The sequence below is a fragment of the Procambarus clarkii genome, chromosome 19 (assembly GCF_040958095.1).
Source record: "Procambarus clarkii isolate CNS0578487 chromosome 19, FALCON_Pclarkii_2.0, whole genome shotgun sequence".
Classification (NCBI taxonomy): Eukaryota; Metazoa; Arthropoda; class Malacostraca; order Decapoda; family Cambaridae; genus Procambarus; species Procambarus clarkii.
Genome location: NC_091168.1, coordinates 3,508,586 through 3,534,630, shown reverse-complemented (window position 1 = coordinate 3,534,630; position 26,045 = coordinate 3,508,586). Strand labels below are relative to the sequence as shown.

General features: G+C 44.6%; 1 protein-coding gene across 1 annotated transcript in view; it reads right to left on the bottom strand.

The window, feature by feature from the left end:
• Positions 1-352: 352 nt before the first annotated feature.
• The window catches only part of LOC123751353 (alpha-(1,3)-fucosyltransferase C-like), a 58,732-nt gene continuing 33,039 nt past the window's right edge, over positions 353-26,045 (bottom strand). The window contains exon 4 of the mRNA XM_069327579.1: positions 353-1,582. Coding sequence (XP_069183680.1) covers positions 1,388-1,582 — 195 coding nt within the window. The 3' untranslated portion in view covers positions 353-1,387. The remainder of the gene's footprint in view (positions 1,583-26,045) is intronic.

The window sequence follows — 26,045 nt, the reverse complement described above, 5'->3', positions numbered from 1 at the left end:
GTAATAATGTTTTATAGTTTATTTGAAATATACAAAAATTAGTTTTCAATCGTTTAATTCAATGATTCATTATGATTCAATGTTCATTATGATTCAGTCTGAGATTATAATTATGATTCATTCTCACAAGTGAATTTTATTGAAGGTACCAAAGAACTAATAAGTTCATTAAGAAAAACTGTTTGGTCTTGTTCACATGGCCATAAGCACAAAATATCATCAACATTCCTAAACCAAACTACATTAGCAGGGATAATCCTAGATGAGATTTTTGTTTCAAAGAACTCCATATTTGTTTTGTTTTGAACAATTTGTATAACTTTAATTTATATAATTGAATTTGTATATTCTAACGCACTGTCACACAAAATAATTAAATCAAAATTAAAATAAACTGATATATATGAAAATTCAATATATCAATGAAATCAGAAACATTGAAATGAAATCGTAACATATTTAGTATAGCATGTGTTGCTCTTATGTTCAACAGATGGCATTGTTTAAAAAAAACATGTTTTTACCTGTCACAGTTGTGGCATCTATATATATACTCACGAAATGAACGGTATAGTAAACAGCACAGCTCAATTCCAATGCAATGTCACACAAAATAATTAAATCAAAATGCAAATAAATCGAAATTTATACAAATTTAATTTGTCAATGCAGTCGGAAACTTTGAAACAAAATCGTAACATATTTAGTATAGCATGTGTTGCTTTTACGTTCAACAGATGGCGTTGTTTCTTAAAAAATTAATGTTTTTATCATTCACAAAATTTCATGCTCTGCCAAAGCTTATATTCACTTGGGGTGAGGTGGAACAAGACGTGATTGAGATGAACAAGTGGATGAATGGCATAATGGGTATTAATAGGACATTAAATCCGTATGTTCTTGCATCTACTGTCTCTGGGTAGGTACGGGGTCTTGAAGTGGGTAGAATGTAATTATGTGTTAACTTGCTGTTGAGTGCTGGTCTTGACTTTTTGATGTGTTGGTCCTCACTGATGATGACCTACACATCAAAAAGTCGAGACCAATGGAGTGCCAGTGGGTATATTGTTGGTCTTATACAAGGCCAGCCAGTGAAGTGCAAGTTTGTTCAGTGTGGGTCCTATACAAGGGCAGTCAGTGGAGTGCCATTGGGTACACTGTGGGTCTTATACAGGGCCAGCCAGTGAGTACACTGTGGGTCTTCTACAAGGCCAGCCAGTGGGTACACTGAGGGTCTTATACAAGGGCAGCCAGTGGAGTGCCAGTGGGTACACTGAGGGTCTTACAGAAGGGCCGCCAGTGGATACAAAGAGGGTCGTAAACAGCACCATCGAACATCCTGTGTAACTAGGCGTGAGCTGGTGTGGATTCCGGTATTCACAGTCACTTAAAACTGGTGACGCACTGTACCAGTTGCGTTACAGTTGGCCTGAGTCACGTACCACCCGTAGAAGTCATGGATAGTATTGTGGTGGTAGAAATGTGGGTCGTGGAGTCGTACACAGAGGTCACACAGAACACTACTTCCACCAACAGTGGAAGGTTGGTAGTGCCGCCTCCACTCCAACATCTTCATGTACTCCTGCAACATAGAACAACCAACATAGATAATATTAATAACCCTCCTCAGTTATTCTCAACGTACTATATGAACTCGGCTGTGAGTACTTTGTTACAACACACAAAGAAATAAATACAGTATTAGTACTAATTAGAAATACAAATAAATAAATATAGTTTACATAGAGAGTATTCACAATAACTTGATGGGTTCATGGGAAAATTTTTATGCCTTTCACGACAACCTGGAATTTACAAAATTTACAGGTTGCAATCCTTTTGACCATGTCGTGGCCTAGTTGACTTGGGCGTGTGCCTGGTACCCCCCCCCCCTCTCAGTAAACATTTTCTCGTTTTCAAAATGAGATAAGTACCACATATAATTGTTTTAATTACGTTTAAATTATGTTTTATACACGTGTTTTTGAGAAGTTGTAAATACGAATATAAAATGGGAGGTCATAATATTTTAATAAAACGTATTTTAATTTTATGATATAACGTTTTAAAATTATGATATAATTATATAACGTATGATAAAACAAAGAGTTTTAAAACGTTAATTTTATTTAATAATTATTGAAATTATTAAGCATAATTATTTTTATTGCATTAAAAAAGATAGAGACAGACAAGGAGAAAAGAGGAGAGATGCAGAGACATACAGACAGAAAGAGGTGAAAAACAAAGGGAGAGAGACTGTTACGGCCCTCTCGGGACGCAACGGGGTCCTTACTCTGATGTTGTTAGAGGAAGTTATATCCGACCCCAAGCCAGCAGAGGCTTTCAAGGGATGAGATCCGTGACGCAAGTAACTTAAAGGGAGTAGGGAAAGAAAGCTAAGAACTTAATATTATATAATGTCCGTCACCAATAAATAATATATAAAACGGTTACACAAAGGGGGGGGGGGGTATTAACACTATACAAGGGGATTAATCCATAATCGTGGTCTTCTGCTGAAGACGCTGGTGCCACACCACTTGGTGCTGAGTCCTTGGTGCTTTCTTCATGGCCTCAAGACGTGTCCTCTGAGAATGCCGAGCCTACCCGGGCCACAGGTCAGCCAAAACACAGGTCCACTGGGGGCACCGTCGTGGAGGCCGTCAACCACACGTCCAGCTGGTCTGCTGGCAGGTACTGAGCCACCAAGGCTGGTACGGCCACTCCACGAACGATATAAGGGGTACGCCCTAGACAGGAGTCTCGTGTGACATCACAAATCACCCTCCTGTCCTCAATACCCCAGTGGATGATCGTCTCCAACAGTCGGTCCCGGGTAAATCCTTTCACTGCCACTCCACTGGCAGGCTAACACACCACAGTGTTCTTCCGGGGGGACGACGTCACAACAGCTGCAGCAAACTTCACAGTATGGAGACTGGCTGCCTCGGGTAGACTGACTCAACCTTCAACACAGTGGTCCCAGGTCGGCTCTGTAAGCAGACACGTCATCAATAACCGGGACACTAATACATCTCACTTACGGGCTCGGGCACAAACACCTGACGTATCCAGTCCATAGATGGCGCTGTCGTCGGAGCACCACCTCACCAGAGGTCAGGAGCGGCTGTGTTGTGAGCTGCACAGGACTGGAAACTGGCCCTTGTGGCCGATATTCGCCGTCCTCATACGGTGTCGTCGTTCGTTTGGCGGGGGTTTCGGGAGCTGACCCACAGATGGCGTAGTCGTTACTGCTCCTTGCTCGGACGCTGGATCCGGGTTTGTAACACCTCCCCACCAAAAGGAATATGGTTTGGGGTTCTATAAAAAGAAACACAAACCAAATTAGTATGGCGACACTGCTCCAAATGGACTCACATGCATTATGAACTGGAGTGATGAGGCTGTCTCGCCCACAGAACTGTCCTTCTGGGCAATTCCGGCACAACGGGAACTTGAAGATTGAAGGCGATGTCCTGCCTGGCGTAACTTTCCACGTCTCCACTGCGATGTCAAGCAGGGGCGTCATCTCACATGTCTCAAGGAAGGATCGGTGTAGACACGATCTGGGGCGTCTCGACACTTCTCTGCGTCGAGGCACCGATGACGGCTGATCACAGACGGCATTTCTGGTGCCGGTCCGATGGTCCTTCAGGGAGACAGGAACCTGGAATACAGGGGTCTGATAATTCAGAGTGATAGCGACAGCGGGTAAAACAGTACTTACAGCATACTCTACTAGGTCCACACCTAGTCCCAACGGGGCTGTTCGTACGTCGCAGGTGGCATTCGCTCTGCCACCGTCAGGTCGACCAACGTTCCACATAACGCTGCATTGAGGCTCAGCAGTCACGCGGGGGGTGTCAACCTGTCGGAAACAGTCACTCATATTATCATTTCGCGTACCTCCTGTATCAACTATTACCTCCCAGGTCCCTTCTTCAACTGCAACACTTGCAGTACAAATCTCCAATCCCTGGGACCTTTTCACGATGTTCATGGGAGCCATCATTCTTCGGGTCGTCCACTGATCCTTACTGAGAACACATACGAGAATCAAACAAAATACCGATAGGAAACATTTGGTAAGTCGAGGGATAAGTTTCCTGAGCCTGTCATGTCCATAGCCGGCAACTTCCACTAGCCTGGCTTGGACCGAAGAGGGCACTAGACCTTTTGAACACACCTCACATACCTCTGATGTCTGGGGAATCTCTGGCTGGTTCAATACACGCTGTACCTTGCCATACCGCAAGTACACATCCGCCTTCGCTCCAGACTCGTTGGTATCCGTGGGTGCCTGCACACAAGGCCTCTCTTCTTGCTCAGGTACCTCTGCCTTCTTAACCTCATGTTCCTCGTCGAGAGAAGAATTAGAAGTCTCTGCTAGAATATCGTCGATCTGCGGGTGAGAGGAAGGATTAAACACACTCCAATCCGGGTCTGTCTTTACCTGGACATTACCATTGCCTGTTGTCACCTCCGACCTTGCTGTTCTGGTAGACTCGTCCACAACCTTGGGAAGATTGATGCTCCAATCTGTCACCAAGTCGTTGGCTAGTACCACGTCAATCCCAGCCACAGGGAGGGTATCGACTACTGCCAACGCACATGTGCCGCTGAAATAAGGCGAGTCGAGATGTACTGACACTAAGGGGGCGATATACTGCGTCCTAGGAAACCCAACCAGGACAACCTGTTGTCTCCCGTCAATGCTTACTCCCTCGGGTAACGAGCTCTTCACTATCAGGGACTGGGCTGCTCCACTATCTCGGAGCACTACAACCGATCTACCAGTATGATCACTCGATACATACCCACCTGAAGTGTGAGGGGAAAACAATCTGGGTTCGTCCTGCGTAGTCGTCGATTGGCTTCCTGCTGGTGGTGTAACACAGCTCATCATCATCACCTCCCTACGTGCGCTGCCACCTCTTCTGCCTCGGCACCTAGCAGCTATATGCCCTTTCTGCCCACAAGTCCAGCACACCATATTCCTCCTTGGACTCCGGTGTTTCGGACTGCTAGGACTTGTTCTTCGGGGGCTACTTGGGGGCGTCTTCTTAGCACTTTGTGGGACGGGTCTTTCCTCTTCATCGTCCTGAGGTCTGTCCAACCGGCGCTGGTAATTCCTCGGGACGTACTTAGCAGACGGCCTATGAGTCAGGATGTACTCTTCAGCCATGGTGGCTGTTGCACTCAAGGTCTCTACCTGCTGTTCCTCCAAGTACGTCTTGAGGTCTCCAGATAAACAATCCTTGAAGTCCTCGAGCAGAATCAGCTGCTCGAGGTCTTCCTTGGTCTCCACCTTCCGAGAGGCACACCATTCTTGGAAAAGTCGCTCCTTGATCGTGGCGAATTCGGTGAAAGTGTGCTCTGAGGTCTTCTTCAGGTTTCTGAACTTCTGCCTATATGCCTCAGGTACCAATTGGTACGCCATGAGCACCACTTTCTTCACCATATGGTAATCGCCGGAGTCGTCATGGGATAACGTAGAGTAGGCGATTTGGGCCTTCCCAGTCAAGACTGACTGTATCATGATGGCCCAATTCTCCCTTGGCCACTCCAAAGAGGCAGCGACTTTCTCGAAGGCTGCGAAGAACTTCGAAACTTCTCTCTCGTTGAATTTGGGGACCATTTTTATATTCCTTACCGGATCGAAACCGCTTACTCCAGTTTGTCTCTGTCCAGCGCCTAATCGTAAAACTTCTAGTTCATGTTGTCTCTGTCTTTCTTTTTCTTCTCTTTCTCGTTCTTCTCTCTCTCTTTCTCGTTCTTCTCTCTCTCTTTCTCGTTCTTCTCTCTCTCTTTCTCGTTTCTCTTCTCTTTCTGCCTTCCGTTCTTCTAATTCTAAACGTCTCATCTCTAATTCTTTATCTTGTCTCTCTCGTTCCAATTCTAATTTCTTCCATTCAATTTCTCTATTAATTTCCAAGGCACGCATCTTGACAGTTAGGAAGCTGATATTAAGCTCACCTGCATCACTGTCAACGTCGCTGCCCTTATCTTCCTTTTCCGTGGAAGCTAGTTCCTCACCTTCCTTTGTACTAGGAGTCTCGCCTTCCTGTTTCTCTTCTGCCTTCAGGTGCCGGTGAACCTTGGACAAGATCTCCACACGGGAATCACTGGCACGGATCTTGATCTCCAGGTAGGCGCTCACTAGTACAAGCTCTGGTTTACTCAGATATTTTAATCTGGCAAGACAGTCCACTCTGTTCAGAAAAGCCTGAACATCGTCCAGATCATCGATGGTAGCTTTGTCTGCCATTGTCACAGATGGAACACTTAACGAGCACTTAACACACCGTTTACACGTTAGCACTTAACGCACCGAGCACTGTTCTACGTCAATATTGCACTTTATCGCACCAAACTCTGCACTTGCCAATATTGCACGTAATCACTCCGGGCACCGCACTACCCAATATTACACTGAGTCCAAGCGAACACTTCGCTCTACAATATTGCACTGAATCACTGAGCACCGCACTAGTCAATATTGCACTTAATCGCTTAATCACAGCGAGCACCGCACTGCACAATATCGCACTTAGTCACTCTTGAGCACCGCACAGGACGTATAACGTCACAATCGTCACACAGGGGGAATTATATACAGGGATTACGCCACTTCACCACCCCTGTCAAACATACTTAACAAGGGGACGGATCCCGCTGGGGATGCCAATTATGTTACGGCCCTCTCGGGACGCAACGGGGTCCTTACTCTGATGTTGTTAGAGGAAGTTATATCCGACCCCAAGCCAGCAGAGGCTTTCAAGGGATGAGATCCGTGACGCAAGTAACTTAAAGGGAGTAGGGAAAGAAAGCTAAGAACTTAATATTATATAATGTCCGTCACCAATAAATAATATATAAAACGGTTACACAAAGGGGGGGGGGGGGGGTATTAACACTATACAAGGGGATTAATCCATAATCGTGGTCTTCTGCTGAAGACGCTGGTGCCACACCACTTGGTGCTGAGTCCTTGGTGCTTTCTTCGTGGCCTCAAGACGTGTCCTCTGAGAATGCCGAGCCTACCCGGGCCACAGGTCAGCCAAAACACAGGTCCACTGGGGGCACCGTCGTGGAGGCCGTCAACCACACGTCCAGCTGGTCTGCTGGCAGGTACTGAGCCACCAAGGCTGGTACGGCCACTCCACGAACGATATAAGGGGTACGCCCTAGACAGGAGTCTCGTGTGACATCACAAATCACCCTCCTGTCCTCAATACCCCAGTGGATGATCGTCTCCAACAGTCGGTCCCGGGTAAATCCTTTCACTGCCACTCCACTGGCAGGCTAACACACCACAGTGTTCTTCCGGGGGAACGACGTCACAACAGCTGCAGCAAACTTCACAGTATGGAGACTGGCTGCCTCGGGTAGACTGACTCAACCTTCAACACAGTGGTCCCAGGTCGGCTCTGTAAGCAGACACGTCATCAATAACCGGGACACTAATACATCTCACTTACGGGCTCGGGCACAAACACCTGACGTATCCAGTCCATAGATGGCGCTGTCGTCGGAGCACCACCTCACCAGAGGTCAGGAGCGGCTGTGTTGTGAGCTGCACAGGACTGGAAACTGGCCCTTGTGGCCGATATTCGCCGTCCTCATACGGTGTCGTCGTTCGTTTGGCGGGGGTTTCGGGAGCTGACCCACAGATGGCGTAGTCGTTACTGCTCCTTGCTCGGACGCTGGATCCGGTTTCGTAACAGAGACAGAAAGAAATAAGTAATAAACAAAGAGAGAGTAAAGAGAGGGAGATGTAACACCTCTATAAAATATGAACTATAAACTGTATACTTAACTAATAATATAAGACAGAGCAACACTTCCTATCGGTTGCACTTGGTAACACTGTTATTGAACACTGTAATATGAGCTGACATAAGATGGTTACACCGGAACCAAAAGGTACACTGCCAACAAGGAAATGCTACACAGGATTAAAAAAATGCTGCCACCATCTGCCTTGACCATTGAGACTATATCAAGCAACGAGGCAAGAAACATTGCTTGACTTGGAGAGTACTTTCTATAACTGTCATTAATAATAGGACGGTTGTCAACCTACTATATCCAAAAGGCTAAGATGATTCAACAATTGACACGGGAAATTTAACAAAAGTTTATTGAGAACAAAATTATGCTAATCACCACTATAAATCCTACTCTAACACTGGCCAATAGTTAAGAAATTTAAACATGGAACAAAACCCTCAGAGATCACACTTTACCTTAAGACCTCTGTCTCTCCCTCCCGTGGATTCACTCTGTCCCTCCCTGGCTCTGCGATGTTCTCACAGACACACTCTGGACCCTGGTGTTCGGCACTCTCTCTCTCTAAGTCTCTACAGGACCAATATATACACCCAAAAAGGGGGGGAGAGGGGGAGATTTGCTGTTGCTACCTACACCAAGAATGTAAGAGGTCAGCCACACATGCACAAACACTCAAGAATTTTCATTAAGCTTGTTTGACATTCACCATACACTGTTCAAGAGAGGAATTATTAATTACGTGTGTGACTGACCTTTGACCTGGCTAAAAGGGGGAGATCCATGGATGTTTACACATAAGAATCTGGGGTCTAATCCCATTGCAATGTTTGACAAGAGTATCATGAAATATTACATACTTGAAACTAGCTGACTAAAACTAACCCAGGAATTTTTAATCAACATATAAGATAATTCAGAGATCACTGGGCTGACCTCTTGGAGAAGGCTTCCCTGGGTGTGAACTCTAGGGTCATGGGTGTTACAAAGAGAGAGAGAGAGAGAGAGAGAGAGAGAGAGAGAGAGAGAGAGAGAGAGAGAGAGAGAGAGAGAGAGAGAGAGAGAGAGAGAGAGAGAGAGAGAGAAAGGAAGGAAAAAAGAGAGTTTGTGGGATGGGAAGAGTGAGGGAGAGGGGTGCCAGCAGGGGAATGGGGGTGTTTGCTTGTGTTTACTAGTTGTGTTTTTACGGGGGTTGAGCTTTGCTCTTTCGGCCCGCGTCTCAACTGTCAATCAACTGTTTACTAACTACTTTTTTTTTCTCCACACCACACACACACACACCCCAGGAAGCAGCCCGTGACAGCTGACTAACTCCCAGGTACCTATTTACTGCTAGGTAACAGGGGCATTCAGGGTGAAAGAAACTTTGCCCATTTGTTTCTGCCTCGTGCGGGAATCGAACCCGCGCCACAGAATTACGAATCCAGCGCGCTATCCACCAGGCTACGAGGCCCCGTTGTGTGCGTGCATGCATGTGCGTGTGTACTCACCTATTTGTACTCACCTATTTGTGCTTGCGAGGGGGTTGAGCTTTGGCTCTTTGGTCCCGCCTCTCAACTGTCAATCAACTGGTGTACAGATTCCTGAGCCTACTGGGCTCTATCATATCTACATTTAAAACTGTGTATGGAGCCAGCCTCCACCACATCACTGCCTAATGCATTCCATCCGTTAACTACTCTGACACTGAAAAAGTTCCTTCTAACGTCTCTGTGGCTCATGTGGGTACTCAGTTTTCACCTGTGTCCCCTTGTTCGCGTCCCACCAGTGTTGAATAGTTTATCCTTGTTTACCCGGTCGATTCCTCTGAGGATTTTGTAGGTTGTGATCATGTCTCCCCTAACTCTTCTGTCTTCCAGTGTCGTAAGGTGCATTTCCCGCAGCCTTTCCTCGTAACTCATGCCTTTTAGTTCTGGGACTAGTCTTGTGGCATACCTTTGGACTTTTTCCAGCTTCGTCTTTTGCTTGACAAGGTACGGGCTCCATGCTGGGGCCGCATACTCCAGGATTGGTCTTACATATGTGGTGTACAAGATTCTGAATGATTCCTTACACAGGTTCCTGAACGCTATTCTGATGTTAGCCAGCCTCGCATATGCCGCAGACGTTATTCTTTTTATGTGGGCTTCAGGAGACAGGTTTGGTGTGATATCAACTCCTAGATCTTTTTCTCTGTTCGTTTCATTAAGTACTTCACCTCCTATTCTGTATCCTGTGTCTGGCCTCCTATTTCCACTGCCTAGTTTCATTACTTTGCATTTACTCGGGTTGAACTTCAACAACCATTTGTTTGACCATTCACTCAGTCTGTCTAGGTCATCTTGTAGCCTCCTACTATCGTCCTCAGTTTCAATCCTCTTCATAATTTTACCATCATCGGCAAACATTGAGAGAAACGATTCTATACCCTCTGGGAGATCATTTACATATATCAGAAACAGTATAGGTTCAATGACTGACCCCTGCTTGACTCTACTCGTAACGTCTCGCCAATCTGAGACCTCATAATTTCGCAGACCTCATAATTTTTGCATCATCGGCAAACATTGAGAGAAACGATTCTATACCCTCTGGGAGATCATTTACATATATCAGAAACAGTATAGGTCCAAGGACTGACCCCTGCGGAACTCCACTCGTAACGTCTCGCCAATCTGAGACCTCACTCCTCACACTGACTCGTTGTCTCCTGTTGCTTAGGTACTCCTGTATCCAACGGAGTACCTTCCCTTTCACTCCAGCCTGCATCTCCAGCTTTTTCACTAGCCTCTTGTGTGGCACTGTATCAAAGGCTTTCTGACAATCCAAAAATATGCAGTCTGCCCACCCTTCTATTTCTTGCCTTATTTTTGTTGCCTGGTCGTAGAATTCAAGTAACCCTGTGAGGCAGGACCTGCCATCCCTGAATCCATGTTGAAGCTGTGTTACAAAGTTCTTTTGCTCCAGGTGCTCCACTAGCTTTCTTCGCACAATCTTCTCCATCAGCTTGCATGGTATGCAGGTTAGGGACACTGGCCTGTAATTCAGTGCCTCCTGTCTATCCCCTTTCTTGTATATCGGGACTACGTTAGCTGCTTTCCAAATTTCTGGCAGTTCCCCTGTTGCCAGTGATTTGTTATACACTATGGAGAGTGGGAGGAACAGTTCTTCTGCTCCTTCCTTTAATATCCAAGGGAAGATTCCATCTGGGCCTATAGCCTTTGTCACATCCAACTCTAGTAAACACTTCCTTACTTTCCCGCTGGTAATCTCAAACTCTTCCAGTGGTTCCTGGTTAGCTATTCCCTCTCTTATCTCTGGGATTTCTCCTTGTTCTAAGGTGAAGACCTCTTGGAACTTCTTATTCAGTTCCTCACACACTTCCTTGTCGTTTGTAGTGAATCCTTCTGCCCCTATCCTTAATTTCATAACCTGTTCCTTTACTGCTGTTTTTCTCCTGATGTGGCTATGCAACAATTTAGGCTGAGTCTTTGCCTTGCTTGCGATGTCATTTTCGTATTGTCTTTCTGCCTCTCTTCTCATCCTGACATTCATTCCTGGTATTCTGGTATCTTTCTCTGCTCTCCAGTGTCCTGTTATTCTTATAGTTTCTCCATGCCCTTTTACTTTGCTGCTTAGCTAGCCTACATCTCTGATTAAACCATGGGTTTCTCATCTTCATTTCACTGTTTTCCTCTTGGGCTGGGACAAACTTGTTTGCTGCGTCCATGCATTTTTGCATGAGGTAGTCCATCATATCTTGGGCCGTCTTTTCCCGGAGCTCTGTTTCCCATGCTATATCTGTTAGGAATTTTCTTATCTCCTCATAGTTTCCCTTTTGGTATGCTAACCTTTTGGTTTCGGTATCCCTCCTCGAGTTCAATAACCCTTCTTCAATCAGGTACTCAAACACCAATACACTGTGGTCGCTCATTCCTACTGGGGCCTCAAACCCGATTTCTCTTATGTCAGAGTCGTTCAGAGTGAAGACCAGGTCGAGTCTCGCTGGTTCGTCATTTCCTCTCATCCTTGTGGGTTCTCTGACATGTGTGTGTGTGTGTGTTTGAAAGGGAAGGCGTGGGAAACTGAGAGGTGGGAGAGGGATGGGGATAGTCACTTCAGACCTAGTGAAGGAGGGGGGGGGGTCATAGGGGAAGGGGTGTTTTGGGGGGAGTGTGAGGGCATGGAAAGCGCTAGGGGGAGGAGAGTGTGTGTGTTAGAGGGTGATTGGGAGTTAGTGTGTATGAGGGAGTATTCACCTAGTAGTGCTTGCGGGGGTTGAGCCCTGCTCTTTCGCACCCGCCTCTCAACTGTCAATCAATCAATCAACTATTACTACTAACTAATAATTAATTTTTATTTTTTTTCTACACACACACACACACACACACACACACACACACACACACACACACACACACACACACACACACACACACACACACAGGTGGAAATTGAGTGCCAAAATAAGCCACAAAGATATTAGAAAGAATTTTTTTAGTGTCAGAGTTAATGACAAATGGAATGCATTAGGCAGTGATATGGTGGAGGCTGCCTCCATACACAGTTTCAAGTGTAGATATGACAGAGCCCAATAGGCTCAGGAACCTGTACACCAGTTGATTGACTGTTGAGAGGTGGGACCAAAGAGCCAGAGCTTAACCCCCGCAAGCATAAATAGATGAGTACAAATAGGTGATTACACACACACACACACACACACACACACACACACACACACACACACACACACACACACACACACACACACACACACACACACACACACATACACACACACACACACACACACACACACACACACACACACACACACACACACAGGAAGCAGCCCGTAGCAGCTGTCTTACTCCCAGGTAATTATTTACTGTTAGGTAACAGGGGCATCAGGGTGAAGGCTACTCTGCCCATTTGTTTTTCCGGTGGTGCCGGGGGATCGCACCCCGGACCCTAGGTCCATGAGTCTAGAGCACTGTCCACTCAGCCACCACCCACCAAGTGTTTGTGTGTGTGTGAGTGTGTGTGTGTGTGTGTGTGTGTGTGTGTGTGTGTGTGTGTGTGTGTGTGTGTGTGTGTGTGTGTGTGTGTGTGTGTGTACGAGGCCCCCGTAGTGTGTGTGTGTGTGTGTGTGTGTGTGTGTACGAGGCCCCGTAGTGTGTGTGTGTGTGTGTGTGTGTACGAGGCCCCGTAGTGTGTGTGTGTGTACGAGGCCCCCGTAGTGTGTGTGTGTGTGTGTGTGTGTACGAGGCCCCGTAGTGTGTGTGTGTGTGTGTGTGTGTACGAGGCCCCGTAGTGTGTGTGTGTGTGTACGAGGCCCCCGTAGTGTGTGTGTGTGTGTGTGTGTGTGTGTGTACGAGGCCCCGTAGTGTGTGTGTGTGTGTGTGTGTACGAGGCCCCGTAGTGTGTGTGTGTGTGTACGAGGCCCCCGTAGTGTGTGTGTGTGTACGAGGCCCCGTAGTGTGTGTGTGTGTGTGAGTGTGTGTGGCACTAATGGTCATCCCCTTGAGTACAAAGATTCCGCGAAGCTTTAGGGGTTATTCTTTGACACTCGTTTGTCTTGGTCTCCCCATATCTCTTACCTCCATGTTGAGTGCTCTAAGGCCCTTACACTCCTTCGGGTATTGTCCCATACTTCTTGGGGAGCAGATAGGCGCACTCTCCCCGCTTTATATTCCTCTCTAGTTGTAAGGGAATGGAAATTCCCTCAGCTAGTATTTCTAGTTTTCTAGATTAGGCTAGAGTGTAGGGTGCACTCTAGAAAAGAAGTTTTCACAGTACCAGCACTTATGTGGTGTTGAATGGAAGCTTATGCTAAGGACCATCGTTTAAGACTAGCCAGTAGTCTGTGACACTCTGTAGAGAGAGTTGCAGAATTTAGTCTGTTTTCTGGGAAATGGGACTTGGTAGAGTGTGAGGTGCAGGTGGGTACTTCACTAGCCAACGGTTTTAGAGGTGGGGGGGACAGAGGGGTGAACGTGGCCTTCCCCACCCTGTGAGGTATGACGTCACACTCCTAGGCCTCACCGCCTAGTGACGTCACTGGACACCTCAGGGTAGGGTCGTCTGTAGTTCGTCTAGGCACCTCAGCCTCGTGGTGATGTTTAGGCGCGAAAGGCGGAGATTCGTAGCGGCACGATAGGCTGTGCTGGCTTTGTTCTGATTGGTCAAGACAAGGTGGGGGGGAGACGGGCCTTTTGAGTTTCCCTGGCCCACCAAAGGCAGTCTAGAGGCGGCGACCAAGCGGCTGGATGCCCAGGAGTAGTTGTGGCGTGTCTGCCACCTCCACCCACCTTTAATCGTTGTATCATCCTTATTACTCATCACGCACGGTAATCCTGCCATCGTGGATCGTGTCGGGATCCAATTTGCGTGATCTTGGGCAAAGGAGTAAAGAAGGAACTGTGTAAGACTAGACATGTGCTCACCCATAAGGCACCAGGCAAGCCTCGTGATGTATCTGGTCGTATAGCTCACATCTGATGAGTTGTCTTGTCTATAATAACTGGCAAGTGGTGGAATTGGGTAGGGCTTCTCAGTGTTCATGGGAGCGTAATATTCAGGAGATTACTGGCCCCTGTTGGACTTTGAAATTCCACCTTGCCATGTCCGCCATGTTGTGCCTCCCGCCATTATCACACCCGGTGGTTGAGCGAGCCATGCTCGTGGTGTGGGTGTGAGTGCATCTTCCACCCACGTTGTGTACGCCTGAGCCCGCCAGCCTGAGGCAACCCCATGTGTGCGCCGCACCGTTCCGTGGCCAGACACGGGGCCACGAGGTGGCCACACCCTTGCCAACCCACCTGTGGACCACTCCAGCCACCCCGCTCGCCATCTCATCCTGGGTAGAGCGCTACGACCACCTCGCGCTACTCCATGGCCACTCCTTAGCGCCACGCTGTGGCCACTCCTTAGGGCCACACAGTGGCCACATGTCTTGGCCACCCCCTTGGGCCACGCTTGACCACATGCCCTGGTCACACCCTAGGGCCACACCTAGTCGACGCACATGGGAGCGAGCTAGGTGTTCTTCTGCAAGTGAGGCTGTGACTGGGGGAATGAAGGTAATGAGAGTGGTAATCGAGAGTACTCATTATATTGTAGTGTATGCAGTGTCTCTGGACTAATGTTAATTCCGGCACCAGCTGTGTTGTTCCATAGCGCCTGCCAGGCGAGGGAAACAGCTGAGAGGCAGCTTTCTGTAGTGATGTCAAGGTGACCGTCTGTGAGGGTGTATATTATACACAGAACCACACATGTAGATGTATATAGATATGTTGTGTGTGAAGACTGACTCGAGTATGTAAACTGGTCAGTGTAGATATTTCTACCATGTAAGTGATCGTTGAACTGTCGATTAAATGTATATATCGTTCAGAGTCAAGATTAATGCCATGTTGCCGCATGTTAATTATATTTACAGAGATAGGCAGGCCAGTGTAGTAGGGTTGTCAGTGGACACCGTGAGGTCTGTATAATTATGTATAATTTCTCTAGTGATATTGTTATTATATGTAAATTTATGTGGATGCATGATGGGTAAGCTATTTGATTTATGATCATTGATTAGTGTGTACCATTTCCATGTGTTTCATTTGCATATATATTATTACGGTATTGTGTGGTAAGTCAGAAATTGTGATTGCTGACTGATTGCATAGTGATGTCATTAGCATGTGGGGTATGCTGACAGCATCATTATGTTTGTGTGTTTGGGCAGTGTTGTTGTTTGGTATACGTTATATTACTGCCCTAGCAGCTGTGTTGATGATTTAAGGAGGTCCCTTTAATTACTCAGTGGAATTCACAGTACTTAATGAGAGAGCAAGCAATTGATTGGTTAATCTGCCTAATTAAGAGAATTAGTACCAGCTGTCAGTGTAGCGACAGTGTCTTATATTAACGTAAATTGTTTTTCTAGAGTAGTGATTCCACACAGTAATTCCTTGCAACTGTTGCAAGATTAGAGGGGGCAGTAATATAGGTATACTTTTGTTGTTGCCAAACCGTGTGTGTCATTACTGTGTGGGTGCAGTAATATCCGTGTTGCAGAGACGCTGCAATCGTATGTGGGCTGTACATTTATTTTGTTATGCCACTGTAAGTGTGACCTATGTAACCTGGGGTTACTTTGTGATCTTTAAGTTGTGTTGATGACTTAAGGATTCAATGAGAGTTAATTAAGTGGTAATTAACGACATAAAGGGTTGCACATTACTTAATGAGAGAGAGAGAGCTGTTAAGGGAAATAGTGTTGAGCTTGTTGAGATACGTTTCAGGTGCAATTAATTGCCCGAGTTGACTAATTGACCACTCTAGCTAATTATGTAATTAACATTCTCATCATGAATTCCCATAGTGGGGAGGAACTGTCAAAGTCTGACAGTATTTGTGTTAACGTAATTTGTTTGAGACTAATTACCTTTCTGGGGTATAGCAATTAGTGGCTCATGATAATTAGTGGAGTATTAACGTCAAAGTTCTTGATGACTCGGTAAAGCGAGGTCATGGAGCTAGCATAACTCGTTATATTAATAATATCCTGTCTGGTGACAGTGGATTAAGATGCTCATGTTAATTAGGGTAATTAACACCTCGTCCGTGAATTCACAGTGATGAGACCTGCTTAGGCAGTGCGGAGTGAGACGTATTTATGTATGATTAATTATCGGTCCTGGTGACAGTTAATTAATTGCTCGGGGTTAATTAGAGTAATTAACGTTCATTTATGTAAAAGTTTGACATAGACTGTTGAGAAGCTACCAAGATAGTGGTAGGCTTAGTTAACGTAACTCGATTGGGATTTAATTAGTTGTCCGTTTGACATTAATTAGGAATTACTCACTGAATACTTGAAAGGAGTCAAGTGTGATGTAATTTAAGGAGACTTTGAGTTATTGTTAACAAGTTGACTTGTGTTAAGAGAGACAAGTGTTGGTGATTAACGTAGAGTACCATCATGTTGTTGTCTGAGGGAGACAAGTGTTTGTGATTAACGTAGAGTACCATCATGTTGTTGTCTGAGGGAGACAAGTGTTGGTGATTAACGTAGAGTACCATCATGTTGTTGTCTGAGGGAGACAAGTGTTTGTGATTAACGTAGAGTACCATCATGTTGTTGTCTGAGGGAGACAAGTGTTGGTGATTAACGTAGAGTACCATCATGTTGTTGTCTGAGGGAGACAAGTGTTGGTGATTAACGTAGAGTACCATCATGTTGTTGTCTGAGGGAGACAAGTGTTGGTGATTAACGTAGAGTACCATCATGTTGTTGTCTGAGGGAGACAAGTGTTTGTGATTAACGTAGAGTACCATCATGTTGTTGTCTGAGAGAGACAAGTGTTTGTGATTAACGTAGAGTACCATCATGTTGTTGTCTGAGGGAGACAAGTGTTGGTGATTAACGTAGAGTACCATCATGTTGTTGTCTGAGGGAGACAAGTGTTGGTGATTAACGTAGAGTACCATCATGCTGTTGTCTGAGGGAGACAAGTGTTGGTGATTAACGTAGAGTACCATCATGTTGTTGTCTGAGGGAGACAAGTGTTGGTGATTAACGTAGAGTACCATCATGTTGTTGTCTGAGGGAGACAAGTGTTGGTGATTAACGTAGAGTACCATCATATTGTTGTCTGAGGGAGACAAGTGTTGATGATTAACGTAGAGTACCATCATGTTGTTGTCTGAGGGAGACAAGTGTTGGTGATTAACGTAGAGTACCATCATATTGTTGTCTGAGGGAGACAAGTGTTGATGATTAACGTAGAGTACCATCATGTTGTTGTCTGAGGGAGACAAGTGTTGGTGATTAACGTAGAGTACCATCATGTTGTTGTCTGAGGGAGACAAGTGTTGGTGATTAACGTAGAGTACCATCATGTTGTTGTCTGAGGGAGACAAGTGTTGGTGATTAACGTAGAGTACCATCATGTTGTTGTCTGAGAGAGACAAGTGTTGGTGATTAACGTAGAGTACCATCATATTGTTGTCTGAGGGAGACAAGTGTTGGTGATTAACGTAGAGTACCATCATGTTGTTGTCTGAGGGAGACAAGTGTTGGTGATTAACGTAGAGTACCATCATGTTGTTGTCTGAGGGAGACAAGTGTTGGTGATTAACGTAGAGTACCATCATGTTGTTGTCTGAGGGAGACAAGTGTTTGTGATTAACGTAGAGTACCATCATGTTGTTGTCTGAGGGAGACAAGTGTTGGTGATTAACGTAGAGTACCATCATGTTGTTGTCTGAGGGAGACAAGTGTTGGTGATTAACGTAGAGTACCATCATGTTGTTGTCTGAGGGAGACAAGTGTTGGTGATTAACGTAGAGTACCATCATGTTGTTGTCTGAGGGAGACAAGTGTTGGTGATTAACGTAGAGTACCATCATGTTGTTGTCTGAGGGAGACAAGTGTTGGTGATTAACGTAGAGTACCATCATGTTGTTGTCTGAGGGAGACAAGTGTTGGTGATTAACGTAGAGTACCATCATGTTGTTGTCTGAGGGAGACAAGTGTTGGTGATTAACGTAGAGTACCATCATATTGTTGTCTGAGGGAGACAAGTGTTGGTGATTAACGTAGAGTACCATCATGTTGTTGTCTGAGGGAGACAAGTGTTGGTGATTAACGTAGAGTACCATCATGTTGTTGTCTGAGGGAGACAAGTGTTGGTGATTAACGTAGAGTACCATCATGTTGTTGTCTGAGGGAGACAAGTGTTGGTGATTAACGTAGAGTACCATCATGTTGTTGTCTGAAGGAGACAAGTGTTTGTGATTAACGTAGAGTACCATCATGTTGTTGTCTGAGGGAGACAAGTGTTGGTGATTAACGTAGAGTACCATCATGTTGTTGTCTGAGGGAGACAAGTGTTGGTGATTAACGTAGAGTACCATCATGTTGTTGTCTGAGGGAGACAAGTGTTGGTGATTAACGTAGAGTACCATCATATTGTTGTCTGAGGGAGACAAGTGTTGATGATTAACGTAGAGTACCATCATGTTGTTGTCTGAGGGAGACAAGTGTTTGTGATTAACGTAGAGTACCATCATATTGTTGTCTGAGGGAGACAAGTGTTGGTGATTAACGTAGAGTACCATCATGTTGTTGTCTGAGGGAGACAAGTGTTTGTGATTAACGTAGAGTACCATCATGTTGTTGTCTGAGGGAGACAAGTGTTGGTGATTAACGTAGAGTACCATCATATTGTTGTCTGAGGGAGACAAGTGTTTGTGATTAACGTAGAGTACCATCATGTTGTTGTCTGAGGGAGACAAGTGTTGATGATTAACGTAGAGTACCATCATATTGTTGTCTGAGGGAGACAAGTGTTGATGATTAACGTAGAGTACCATCATGTTGTTGTCTGAGGGAGACAAGTGTTGGTGATTAACGTAGAGTACCATCATATTGTTGTCTGAGGGAGACAAGTGTTTGTGATTAACGTAAAGTACTTTGTTGCTGACTGCTGTGGATAGTCAATTAACGTAATTAATTACATAATTAATTTTGTAATTAAGGCAATTTCTTTTGTTTATCGTCTGGAGACGAGTAAAGTAACTTGGGGATTACTGGAGAAGTGTCTCAGAATCCCACCTTGCCTGGCTTTGTTTACTGTTTACATTTGCAACTTCTTGCAGGGAGTTGCAAAGAGTGTTCACATTAGGTTGTGATAGGGGGGGGTCAGTGTTGGACTACCCGCCTAGTTACGTGGGTATCTCGCCTGGAAGGTTGGAGGACCCATAAGATTGTTATTATAGTATCTGTTCACCGTGAAGCCGTGACAATATTGATTGCAAGCTTGTGTCGTCAGTGGGCATCTTTTTTCAGTTAGTTCAATTAGTCAGCCCGAAGTGTCAGCAAGATGGAGACTGCTGTTATTTCTCGAGAGGCTGTTGAATAGCTGTGTTACAAGTGCCACTGGATGGACATTAACGTAACGATTCACTCACTGTGGTTTAAACTAGGCTTGTGAATTATTTGTTTGCAATATTGCGTCGTCAGTGGGCACACCTGTGTTCAGGTTAGTTCAGTATGCAGCCGCACAGCAATGAACCGGAGTCGTTTCTATTTAGCTGTTGTTATAGTGCCATTTGATGGACATTAACGTAGCATTAATTCGATGTTGTAGTAGTTTAGTCTCTTGTAAATAAATTGTTTTGTTATAGAAAACGGTCTTTGATGTCAATTCTTCAACCATTCTTTTCCACCCATGTTCTGCTTTATACGAATGTTGCAATGTGATTTTTTTAATGATGGTTGGTCTTGGGAAATTCGGATACCAATTCATAGCACCACATCAAATACAAATATTTGATTGAGAACCCGTCGGTTACCGTTTATTGGTTTTAACGTCCTTTTTTTTTTAACTAGGAGGAACCAGCGGTCTAAGTGGACAGATTTTCACCCTTGTGGTGGAAGCCTGGCGGTTTGCTCCCGCTTTTCCTTTTTCTATTGGTCTCATGCTTAGAGTAGAAAAATCTGTAGTGTGCAGTTCTTTATGCACTCATCCTGTCTAAGCTCGATTATGGTTGCCCTGCTTACTCGTCTGCTTCTCCTTCTACTCTTCGCCATCTTGATGCTTTGCACCATACTGGGTTGCACCTCAGCTCTGGTGCCTTTCGTTCGACTCCCGTTCTCAGCTTGTATGCTGACACTGGCTTCCTATCTCTCTGGGACCGCCGTGATGGCTACTGTCTTCGCTATCTTGCGCGGTCCTTAGTTAAAGTTAAAGCACGACAGAGGCAAGAGGAACATCTTTCCTCTCGCCTCTGTCGTGCTTTAACTTTTACCCCTCCTGCAGTTCCTGTTCCTCTTCACCACCTCCCTCTTTCTGTCCGGTTATCTCGTGTACAAGGATTCTCTCTCCGTTCGTATTTCTAATGTTTCTCCTCGTGTTTTTCCATCTTTGCGCCCTTGGAGAGTCCCCCTTCCGCGGTTTTGTACATCCTTGACCCGCATCACTAAAGCTTTTACCCCTCCTACTGTTCTAAAACGCCTTTTCCTTGAGCACTTTTCTTCTCATTCCCGCTCTGTTTCCGTCTTCACCGATGGGTCTAAGTCTGCGGATGGTGTTGGCTACTCTGATGTTTTTCCTGATCGCACTTATATGTGTCGCTTACCTCCGGACACTAGCATCTTCACAGCGGAGCTTTATGCTATTCTCTATGCTCTTCGTCTCCTGCTTTCTCGTTGTCAATCTTCCTTTGTAGTTGTTGTTGACTCTCGTAGTGCCCTCATGGCTCTCGGGTCCTTTAATCCGGTTCATCCAGTGATTGTCGAGATCCAGCATTGGCTCTTTCTTGTTCTCAATAAATTTAAGTCGGTTGAGTTTTGTTGGGTTCCCAGCAATATTAGTGTCTCTTTAAATGAGCGTGCGGATGCTGCCGCCAGGGAAGCTGTCCGCTCTTGTCCCATCTCTCGTAAAGGTATTCCTTATTCCGACTTTTACCCGGTTATCCATTTCTCCATCCTTACCCGTTAGCAGGCTTGTTGGTCGTCTGTTACTGGTAACAAACTACGTAATCTTAAAAGTTGTGTGCCCTCGTGACCGTCCTCCTACCACCGTAACCGGTGATAAGAAACGGCTCTGGCGAGGTTGCGTATTGGCCATACTCAGCTTAACTCATGGTCACTTGATGGAGCGCCACCCTGTGCCTTATTGTCCTAATTACATTCTCCCTCTTACGGTCATGCACATTTTTGTTGAATGTCCTGACTTTCAGGACGAACGTGTGTCTTGTTTTCCGACCGTCCCCCGCGGTCGCTTGTCTCTCAATAGTATTCTTGGTGACTCGGATACTGTTGATATCGTTCGTCTTATGCGTTTCTTTTCTTGTATTGGCATTCTTGATGATATTTAGCGCCCTCTGATTATTTGATGGTGCTACATAGCCTTCCCGGTTTGGTGCCTTCTTTTGATAATTACTTACTTGATGATTGTATTATTTTCTTTTTAAGATGAAAATCTTTAAACTAAGCTAAAAAATGTACACACAAGAAATGATTCTACATTCAGTAACCACCTACTGACTTCGCTGACTAACTGAGACCACATATAGACGGTGTTGATGATTGTGTTATTTCCTTAAAGATGAAAAACTTTAAACTAAACTGGAAATGTTCCCACAAGAAATGATTACCACATTCAGTAAACTCTTCCTGACTGGACTGACTGAGACAACATACAGACCGACTAGACAGATTTACTTTAAAATGGTATTTGGACGAATAAAGTATTAAGAATGGTAAATATTCAGTTTTACTGTAGCGAACATAACCTCCCACATTGGGTTATTGTAGGTCTAACCCCTTAATGTCACTGTTAACATGTGAGGGGGGGGGGGTTAGGAGAGACAACCCCATCATTAGTTGATGATGGCAAATCCTTGACGCCAGGCACTGATGAGACAAATGCCACACAAGGCGCTAAACGCCTCAAGGTTGTCTTGCCCATCATCATTGGTTTCAAGGTCAGACGGTCTGAAACTGTCTGTCTAAGAGAGAACATATACAGACTTGATGATCGTATTATTATTATTACTAACTTTTCAAAATGGAAAAAACTTAAAATAAGCTTGATGGTAGAAGCTAATTAAAGAACGCTAAATATCTGATTAATTCACTCTACCACTAAGATGATGGAAATGCTCATAAGTTCTTCTCACGCAGCTAGTGTTGTCTAAAGCACGAACACACGCGTGAGAGTGTAAACAGTGAGAGTGTAAACATCGTGATGTGTTGTGTGGTGAGTTTTGCCATGCATGGAATATTATCTCCGTTATGATTCAGTAATGTTTGTTCTACTTCAATAAAATAAAAATATTTACCAACATTATGTTTAGCAGTTATTGAATAAAGTATTAAGAGTGGTGAATATTCTGTTTTCATTGTCCGGCTATGATAACAATAGTCCCTTTTTTTTTTTTTTTTTTTCGCTGACTTAATGAGTGGTAGCGGCTTGTGAGGCGAGCTGTCATCTCGAGAGAGAGAGTGGATGTCCGGACGTGGGTCGCTAACGAGCTGACAATGACACACAGCACTAAATGCCTCAAGGTTGACCTGACGAAATAGTGGCAGAACCCAAATCCTTATTCTCATTCTGGTTGTACATAAAGCTGATATACGCACAGTGATAAACTGACTCAGTTTTTTTTTAAATCGTGTTGATCCTAACAAATTGAAGCTGACTATTACGCTAATGTCTCAGCTGGAGAGAAGCAATGTAAATACCTGCTTCAAAATAATGTTGGATGTTACATCGGTTACTGAATACATTTTTGGATAATGTAAACCTTAGAGTGTGCCTTGAACTACAACCAAATAAATGGCTTGTACTCAGTGATAATGAACAAGCTAAATTTAAATATAATATCAAGTCTATGATTTTCACCATTATGTTACATTGTGTATTACAAGGTCTAAAACAGTCACACAGTAATAGAAAGAACGAACGAACGATGTTTACATGTTGGTCACGTTACGTTACGAGGGGAAAACACACACTAGCATTGATTTGATTTGATTTGTTATAAGAAAAATGAAGACTGCCTTACGACTGATGTTGATGCTAATCTTAACCTGTTATTGGGAAAGAAGTATGTTTGTGTGAGATTTTTCTCTACGCCTACCTCCCTTAAGAGGTGGACTACAAGTTTAAAGTCTGCTCACGGCAGTTAAGCATGAGTCCAATAGAAAAAGGAAAAGCGGGAGCAAACCGCAAGGCCTCCACCACCAGGGGTGAAAACCTGTCCACAATAGGCCGCTGGCTCCTCCTAGTTAAACAGGACGTTAAAACTAATAAAGGGTAACCGACGGGTTCTCACAATCAAATATTTATATTTGATGTGGCGCTATGAATTGGAATTCGAATTCCCAAGAACAGCCGCCTTATCAAGATCACATCAACATATAATAATAATATGCAGAAATATGGTGGAATAATATGGTTGAAGGGTTGACATCAAAGACCGTTTTCTATAACATAACAATTTATTAATAACAAGAGACTAACTACTACATTACCGAGTTTACGTTACGTTAATGTCCATCCAGTGGCACGATAACAAACAGCTAAATAGCAACCCTTGCTGTGAGGCTGCATACTGAACTAACCTGAACACAGGTGTGCCCGCTGATGACGCAATATTGCAAATCAAAGAAAAATATCACAGACTAAGTTACACCACAGCGAATGGTTACGTTATTGTACATCAAGTGGCATTTGCAACACAGCTATTCAACAGCCCCTCGAGAAGTGACAGCAGGCTCCATCTTGCTGACACTTCGGGCTGACACCTGAACTAACTGAACAAATGAAGGATCCACTGAAACAAAGACACAAGCAGGCAATCAATAGTGTCACGGTTTCCCTGACAGCTACTATAATCACAAACTCAGGGGTCCTCCCGCCCCCCAGGAGAGACCCACGTAACTAGGTGGAAGTCTAACAGTGACTCCCCCCTATCACAACCCCGTGTGAACACTCTTTGCAACTCCCACTAAGAAGTTGCCCTGTTGTAACCCGATACACCGACAGGCAAGGCGGGAATTCTGGGACACAGCTCCACAGATCCCTAGTATGACTCTACCCTCGTCACCAGACGACAAGCAAAAGAAATTGCCTGAAGTGATTAATTACGTTAATTGACTGATCGCAGCAGTCAGCAACAAAGTACCACGGTAATCACAAACAATTGTCTCCCACTAGACAACAACATGATGATACTCTACGTTAATCTTTAACACTTGTCTCTCTCTTGTTAACAATAACTCAACATATTACAACACACTTGACTCCTTGCAAGTATTCAGTGAGTAATTCTCAATTAAGGTCAAACGGACCACTAATTACATCCCCATTGAGTTACGTTAACTAAGCCTACCCTAACTTGGTAGCTTCTCCACAGTCTGTGTCAAAAAATTACTAGTGAGTGTTAATTACCCTAATTAGGGCACTAATTACTGCTGAGCCATTAATTACCTGTCACCAGGACCGATAATTAATCATCCATAAATACGTCTCACTCCGCACTGCCTAAGCAGGTCTCATCAAACACTGTGAATTCACGGGAAAGGAGTTAATTACCCTAATTAACAAGATGTGCCAATAATCCACTGTCCTCAGACAGGATATGATTAATACAACGATTTATGCTAGCTCCATGACCTCGCTTTACCGAGTCACCGGAGCTCTCCAATGCTAATTACTCCACCAATTAACATATGCCACTAATTGCTTTACCCCTGAAAGGTAATTAGTCTCGAGTATATTACGTTAACACAAATACTGACAGACTCTGACAGAACCTCTCCCACTACGTGAATTCATGATGAGAAGGCTAATTACATAATTAGCTAGAGTGGTCAATTAATTGTCACATGGACAATTAATTGCTCCCGAGACGTATCTCATTATAGCTCAACACTGTTCCCTTATAACAGCCCTCACTCACTCCACAATACTAAGTGTGCACCCCTTATCCAGTTAATTACCCCTTAATTAACTCACTGAATCCTTAAGTCCTCAACATAACTTAAAGAAACAAAGTAACCCCAGCGTTACATAGGTCACACTATAATGGCATGCAACAACATATCAGCACTACCCACATATAGTTGCAGCACTGCAACTTGCTAATTACTGTGCCCACACAATAAAACACACGGTTGTGCAACACACACAAGTATACTAATATTACTGCCCCTCTCCCTCTTTTACTTCTTGCACCCGATTGCAAAGGAATACTGTGAACACACACATACTTCAGCCAGGCAATTAACCCATCAATTGCCTGCTCTCATTAAGCACTGAAAATTCCCCTGAATAATCCTAGAGGTCCCTTGAACCCTCAACACAGTTCCTGGGGCAATAATATTGTATAACTGATAACAACACTGCACAAACCTGCAACATAATGATGCCGTCACCATACCCCACATGCTAATGACATCATTAGGCAATCCGTCAGCAATCACACCTACTGACCTACCACACAACACAGTACATGAACATGCAAATGAACACATAGAAATGGCCTTCACATACTCTCTGAAAATTATATCACCAAGTAGTGTGCATCTACCTACACAGACTTCAGGAGTCCCACTGACATCCCTGTCTACCTCTAATGATTATAATTTTACTGTACTCTATGGCATTAATCCAGCCTGAACAATTATATAGAATCGACAGGCTGGATCACTTATATGGTAAATCTCTACACTGACTGGTTACATCCTCTAGTCAGTCTAC